The following is a 7,190-nucleotide window of genomic DNA, read 5'->3' as shown; positions in this document are numbered from 1 at the left end:
TTGGGGTTGATGCGTTCGACGGCGATTTTTTTTTGGCCTTTTTTAACGTCGATTTAGAGGAATATCTCAATTTAAATTAACATTAAGACTGTTGTGATGTCTTCACCCCCATGCCAGCTGCTCTCCCTGCACTGTCGGCCTTCTCATGCTTATATAGTGTTAATAATTGACCAGCACAAGTAGAAATGAAAACAATTGTAACAAGAAAAAGTTTAACAAATAAAATACATTTATTTATAAAATGTCAATATAATGAAACAATAGCAGCCTTTTAAGAACCAATAGCAGCCTTTTCCTTTAGTGTATTTTTTCTTTAAGTGTAACAACATTAGAACCTGAATAATATATATATAATATATATTATAAAAAAATAAAGTGCATGTCTTTGTTTATGTTTTTTTCTTTTACATGACATGTCTCATGTTGTAGGTGTTTGTGGCTGATTTTGATGCCTTGATGACAGAGGGAGGGGGCTCCCATTTGAAACACTGTGGCTCAAGGTTTGCCATCTTCACAGTCATGATGGATGACAGAGTTCCATCAAGAGCCAAACTGTTTCGGGTTTTGGTTTTGTTCAGTCCCACCACAGAGAACACTCGTTCAGCATCAGCATTTGAATGCGGAAGTACCAACACCAACTTGGCAATACGAGAGAGCCTCCCAAATCTGCTCATCCCGGTCACCTTTGAAAAATGTAGGAAGCCTAATTACTCTCAAGTATTTTTGTATAGAATTAAGTTGATTACATCAATGGGTATTTCAAAGGGTGCAGAATAATTCTTACCTTATTCTTCATTGATGCCATGTTCCCCCAAAAGTTCTCTATGTCGAACGTGGCTGGGTCTTCGGGCATGGCAATGTCCATGGATTGGTAGTCCAGAAACTCCTCACCCAGTTTGTCACGCTCATCAGGTCCGTTGTATGGGAGAAGTTCAGGAAACCTAAAAAGAACACAATGTGCACTGATCTGGTAAAGTAATGTAGCTGAAACAGGTTGTTTTTCAGATGTGGTCATTAAACTTTACAATCTATTAAGAAAATGTGCCAATAGTCTTTAACCTGCTCTACTTATTAAGTATATTGAGATAACTTGTGTTGTGATTTGGCACTATAGATAAATGTACTTGACTTGATACCCCAACTAACCTGTGGACAAAGTACAAGGCGTCTTCCACTCCACACTCTACCCTCTGCTGGACATCCAGAAACATGGCATGTTTTATGAGGGGCTCTCTCATGGGGAGTTTCTTCATGGCATACTCCACAGCCCTCACCAGAAACGCCACTGCTGCCTGCTGGAACCTCTGCACTTGCTGCGGTGTAATGTCTCCTGCATCAAGGAGCCTGTTGAGTGTACCTCGAGTAGTGAAGCCGATCACCAGCTTTTCTCCTACGAGAGACACAATAAATCAACAACGTCACCTCATTAAGGTGCTGTATGCGATTCTGGAGAAAGATTGATGCAATATGTTCTCATTCCCAACACCAACATGTCAGTATGAGACCGGTGTTGAGTCACTTTAGCAATCATCAACAACCACAATAGCTAACTTGAAAGCACCCCTTTAAGTATCTTCATCACATCAGTGACACAAGGTACAGTCACTCATTTGGGCTAAAAGGATAACATAGGAAAGTCCTGTGGACTTGTTTCCATTGTGGTCGTGTGTGATGAGATGAGATTATCAAACTCATAACTTGTCTGCACAAGCAGCCCTCTAACAAACACCAACAGTACGATGTGAGTGAGATCAGTGAGTGGAAAGTGTATGTGCATCTGCTGATGTGAAACTTGGAGGATTACCTGGCAGTTGGTTTGATGGGTCCTTATAGAGGATGTCATGCAATTCCTGGTGCTGCAGTGCTGCGGGCTTCAGAAACTTCGAAAGCAACTTGCGGATGAAACTCCGTATCTACAAATTTGTATTTCAGAAAAGATTTTCAAAATTAAATGTAATCTAGAAGTAGAGTGCTAATGAAAAAAGGAACAAACATAGTACATTATTACTAGCATACTGTATCCCAACCTTCCCAATGTACCTCATCATGTAGAAGGAAGATGGAGGACTTCTCTCTCTGGAGGAGGAGGTTGAAGGTGGAGAAGACTGGCAACGTTGCTTGATAGAACAGCAGGTACACCTCTGTCATTGGGTTAGAGAATGCTTCCAACAGCCTCCTGAACCTTGGTTGTTTCTCATCTGTGAATAAAAAAAACACAGGTTGTGCATACTACATACATTTACTTTTCAGTCTGTTATAATACTCGTTCGTTCATTTGGATCATTGAAATGTGATGCCTACCTGATGACTTGAAGTAGCTGGCCAGTGGCTCATACTGCTGCAGGATACGAGTCAAACACCTCTCCAGGCTCAACCATGGAATGGAAACGTACATAAGTATTTCTAAATACTCGCTTCCATGGAGCTCACAGAATTCTATGACAAGAATGGAACATCTTATTTTCAATTTAATTGAACTCTTCTGCATTTCATTTGGACTGCACATACCTGTCAGGTAACCTTTACGATTGGTGCTTCCTTTAAACCAGTATCCCACATCCACAGTCAGATCCTCTGGATCAAATCCACACACCTGCAATACATGATGATTTATAATCACATGACTCCACAGCATAACAAACAACCTGTTAGACTTGACATTAGGCATAACGGATATGGTTGGTCATAGAAATCACACATGATTCAAGTCACCTCCAAAAAGCCCAGGCCAGCCTGTTTGGCAGTGTTGTGGATGACGTGACAGGGCACCCATGGATGTAGATGTCTTCTACATCATCATCTTCTATCTCCTCTGCAGTCTCATTCTCTGTGCCCTCTGGACACTCATTTTCCTCCGCTCTGTCATTCACTGAGAGATCCAAAGCCTCCTCCACTGTTTCCTCTGACCTGGCAAGTTTGGCCCAGAATGACAGCAGATCTCTCTGCTGCTTCTTCTTCTTCTTATCTGACATCTTTCAGACTTTCAAACTAACAGACAAACATCAGACATAAATCGAAGTACAGTTAAGAAATGAATGATCCAGTCTTAAAAGATAGCTACATGTTACTGTTTGATTGAATATTTTATTAGACAGAAATGCAAACAACACAGGTACAGTACTGTAAATTCCCTTAGCTCATAGCAAGCATCCATTAGCTCACACACGCGTGATGATTTAACTAACACGGCTATAACTCATGGTTGTTTGTTGTTAAACCCACCGCAGCAACCTGCCACACTGCTCACCAGCAGCTTGTGTAACGCTCACGTAGTCAGACTCACCGTTGACTTCATAAAAATAAAAATAATGTGTTTGTAAAATTAAAATGAAGTGATTACCTACCGTTTGACCTCCCGCTTCAGATGAAAATGGGTTCTTCATAGGATAGAGACCAGACGCAATGACCCGCCCCAAGCTGCCTCTGATTGGTTTATATACGGTGCCTTTCTCGGTCAGCCAATCGGGGGCAGAATAGGGCGGGCTCACCCTATCCCTGACTCGAACTACGGCAAACCTCAAGCAACAAGTTATGGAAATATATCATTAAATAAAAAAATAATTATAAAGTAGTGAGAGGGGGGGAAAAGCGTGTGAAATGGCAAGTGTGGCGTGAGGCGTGAAGAGGTTAAATTGCGTGACTCTCACTCTCAAAGGGTGAGACTTGGCAGCTCTGAGAGAAATTGGTGGATGACAATGTTTCTGGATTGGTCAATCCAGAAACATTGTCATCCACCAATTTCTCTCTTCTTTCGAGTAAATAAGAGAGTTGAAACAAAGATTTATACCCAGTGGCAGCGCCAGGGTATGGCTGGGGTAGGCTACAGCCATACCAAGAAATGGCTTAGCCCTACCTTAGCCCGACCATGAAAAATTATGTTAAAGTAAGCATGTTAAGAACACGGATTGCGAAAATCAACCGGTCGTGTCCACAACACACAAACTGATCCTGCTTGTAACAACAAGTGCACGTTACTGACGCTTGTTGAGACCATTCGGGCTTATGCTAGAGGGGTGCAAGGAATAGTCTAAGTAGTGGGTGAGTTTTATACACTAGAGCAGTGGTTCCCAAACTTTTTGTGCCCAAGGCACACCAAAGGACAAGTAAAAATCTCAAGGCACACCTATTGTGCAAAATAGCCCTTATAACACGTGTTATCACTGATATCATGTAAAATATCTGTAAATGTGAATAATTATTTACTAATGCCAAATAAAATGTGACAAAGACAACTATATTACTCATGAAATATTTATTAACGAAATATTTCAGAAATTAATTTGAAACGTTATCAAATTAGGCTTCATCAAAGCAGCAACACACTCATTTACACAACACATTTAAACCAGACAGGTCACAACATTAAAAATGAGACAAAGGAAATTCAGCACAGAGAACTGTCAATGCAAGGAAGCTGCATTGTCCATGGTCCTGAACTACAAATTATAAATGTAACATTTCAGCAGAGATGGGGTCGTTACTAAAAAAAAGTAATATATTACATATTACATATTACTTTAAAAAAGTAAAAAAAGTAATATATTACACTACTTCGTTACTCTCTACATAAAGTAACTCGTTACTTTACTCGTTACTTTACTCGCAGGGCCGGCCCGCCCCTCCCTGCAAGCAGATCACGCAGACTGCTAAAGTTTCAAATGTTCTCTTTAGTTCAGTTTCCATTGTCGCATAAGACTGATCCAGATCCTGAATGTTTTCCTATCTGACCGTGGCTGTCCTCTGTCTCCTGCTATCTGTATATTTTGCGCAGTCTATCTCTGCTCACTCTGTTGCGTCGGCGTGTTCTCCTGCGTGTTGGCCATGTGTTGCACTGGAACCAGACACCGCAAAGACTTCAGCCGAGCACGTACGAACTAGTGGCAATAACTCTCCTTACCAGCAGGTGGCGGTAGTGTGTATTCGTCATTCAAAACAGGCAACAACCGGAAGACAGAGAAGAAGAACAGACTGTGATATAAACAAACAACAAATAGCGTGTGCGGTAGCTCCACCTTAGCATGTGTTCTTTGCAGGTGCTTGTTGAGGTTTGACGTGGTGTTTACAGCAGTGGATAACAGCTTCTGGCCTGGACACAGTTTGCACCTCACCGTCACATTCCTGTCTATTCTTCTGATGAACTCAAAATAATGGGCATACCTCTACCCAGAGCCATTTAATAGAAGAGTTACGACATCTCCGTTCACTCCAATGGACCACTTTTTTACAGCAATGGCGGATCGTGGAGCCTCTCAATCGTTCCCCGGAAGTTAGCGCCAAGGCTGGCAGGGCTGTGGAGTTGCTGCATAATAGACCGTTCGTGACGGACTTTTAAAGGTAAGAAGAAGTTTAAAGATGTATATTGCGGATATTATCAGTACATCTGATTCAAATGAACATGTGTATTAAAGGATGTCAGTGGATTATCCCTAAATTAGTAGATTTAGGGAACGTTTACAGATAACAGATCAAGCTAGCATACCGAAGCAAGTTAGCAACACACGTTGAACAGCCTTTTAATTGTAAATTCCGTTCTCTCTATGTCATTTCGTCCAACATGTTGAATTAGAGAAGAGGGGCTTCTAAACGGGATTGTATGCGGGGGTGGAGGGAGTTAAATATTAGATAAATATAACTTTGGTGCGTGTAAGAGTGAGTGTTTTTAGCAGAGCCATATTGTGTCCTTGTGATTCTGTTGATTATTACCTGTCTGTATAATGTTACAGCACAGCTGATTTTGGATTGATGGCAAAGGGAGAGGGACTTAAGTGAGAGTGAAAACACAAGGTACGTTTAATACTACTGTTTTATATAAGTAAACATGTTATCTCCCCAAGGCAATAGGTGTGCTATATAGGTGTGTATAACCCTTTCTCCTGTCTGTTACTCCCTCTCTCAGCACAAGAACCAGAGGGGGGTTCAATGGAGCCTGAATACCTGCACTGAGACCCTCACCCTGCACCCTGAGTCTCAACTCTCAGTGTTTTTCAAGCCTTTCCCTGTTTTTTTGTATTAAACAAAACATTAAGCTTTCCCAATGGTGTGGTTTTCGTTTTGTGAAAAAGTGCAAATGCAGTGTTTGTATATAAATCACATATTTTGGTGCTGTTGGTCGTGAAATTGCTCCTGCTGACTTGAGCCAGCCATTTTTTCCTCCGCTCTGTGTCAGTGGGGAAGCCGTACATTCGTACTCCTTTCTCTGAGCGATTTGAGCATCCCCAGGCAGCACAGCAAACCATGGTGGCGACTAGGAGGCAGCACAGCAAACCAGGTCAACACGGAGGAAAAGGCACCGACAAACTGCATGATATGCTCTTCTATGTTTATTGAATTCCATGTATTTGCAATGGATGTTCCTAAAGCATCACATTTAACATCATCATCATATCCTGTCGGTCTCCTGTCCTTTCTGAAAGCCATAAAGACGACATTAGTCATTTAGATAACTTGTGTCCTCAATTACCAGGGGATTACTGAAACTACCATGAATTTAAGAAAATGGTAGAAATGAATCCAATCTGAATTTTAAAGCATTACTTTAGATCCCCTCCCTCTAAATGTATCAATAAACATTAGAAAGTGATCCTCCTGACTACCATACAAGTTTAAGAAGATAATATTGGTTTGAAAGAATTCAAAGCTATAAATAAACAGCAACAGGCTCTTTAACCAAGGCACTGTTAGTAACATGTAAACTAGTTGTTCACACTAATCCTAATATTATCACTTAATATTAGCAAATTCGATTTTATTTTTGAAAACATATTGATGTAAATACATACACATATCGATTTGTTGTATAAATATTGCAAATCAAAACCTTTATTCACTAATAATTACCAAAAATCGTAGTTCTATCTCCTGTTATCAATGCATTCACATTGCCCGCCATGAACTTCCGGGGAACGATCCCTCGTCTACATGAACCACGTGACGATAACCGTTTTTGGACTTCCGGTGTCGTAACTCTTCTATTAAATAGCTCTGCCTCTACCCCTCGAGAGTTATCGCTGACTCAGCCATGTGTATGCAGCACTGCACGTGGAGATGTGGACGCGCAAGTCGCGCAGATTACGTACATATAAAGTACTGATATAGTAAATTAATTTATTTTTATTTTTGTGTAGTTGTATATTGCAATAATAAGGTATGGTTGTCACAAAATCCCACGGCACACCCGGACTTGCCTCACG

General features: G+C 41.0%; 1 protein-coding gene and 1 long non-coding RNA gene across 4 annotated transcripts; one reads left to right on the top strand and one right to left on the bottom strand.

Moving 5' to 3' along the window:
* Positions 1 to 349: 349 nt before the first annotated feature.
* LOC117457743 (uncharacterized) lies at positions 350 to 2,798 on the bottom strand. 3 transcript variants are annotated; one of them, XM_071205237.1, is made up of 8 exons: positions 2,713 to 2,798; positions 2,509 to 2,593; positions 2,302 to 2,436; positions 2,041 to 2,198; positions 1,805 to 1,913; positions 1,147 to 1,390; positions 785 to 941; positions 350 to 683 (listed from the first exon to the last, which is right to left on the bottom strand). In XM_071205237.1, exons 3-8 carry the CDS (start codon positions 2,393 to 2,395, stop codon positions 405 to 407), a joined length of 1,041 nt encoding a protein of 346 aa, XP_071061338.1. In that variant the 5' UTR covers positions 2,396 to 2,436; positions 2,509 to 2,593; positions 2,713 to 2,798; the 3' UTR covers positions 350 to 404. The 3 variants fall into 3 exon arrangements, with proteins under 3 accessions (XP_071061338.1, XP_071061339.1, XP_033953855.1); XM_071205238.1 differs by lacking the exon at positions 2,509 to 2,593 and having other exon boundaries at positions 2,302 to 2,338; XM_034097964.2 differs by lacking the exon at positions 2,509 to 2,593 and having other exon boundaries at positions 2,302 to 2,335.
* Positions 2,799 to 5,271: 2,473 nt separating this feature from the next.
* On the top strand, positions 5,272 to 6,030 carry LOC139434974 (uncharacterized). Its single transcript, XR_011644254.1, has 3 exons — positions 5,272 to 5,334; positions 5,724 to 5,784; positions 5,897 to 6,030. It is a non-coding gene; the product is annotated as an uncharacterized lncRNA (long non-coding RNA).
* Positions 6,031 to 7,190: the final 1,160 nt, after the last annotated feature.

The sequence above is a fragment of the Pseudochaenichthys georgianus genome, chromosome 13, assembly GCF_902827115.2.
Source record: "Pseudochaenichthys georgianus chromosome 13, fPseGeo1.2, whole genome shotgun sequence".
Lineage (NCBI taxonomy): Eukaryota > Metazoa > Chordata > Actinopteri > Perciformes > Channichthyidae > Pseudochaenichthys > Pseudochaenichthys georgianus.
This window is presented reverse-complemented; position numbering and strand designations above follow the sequence as displayed.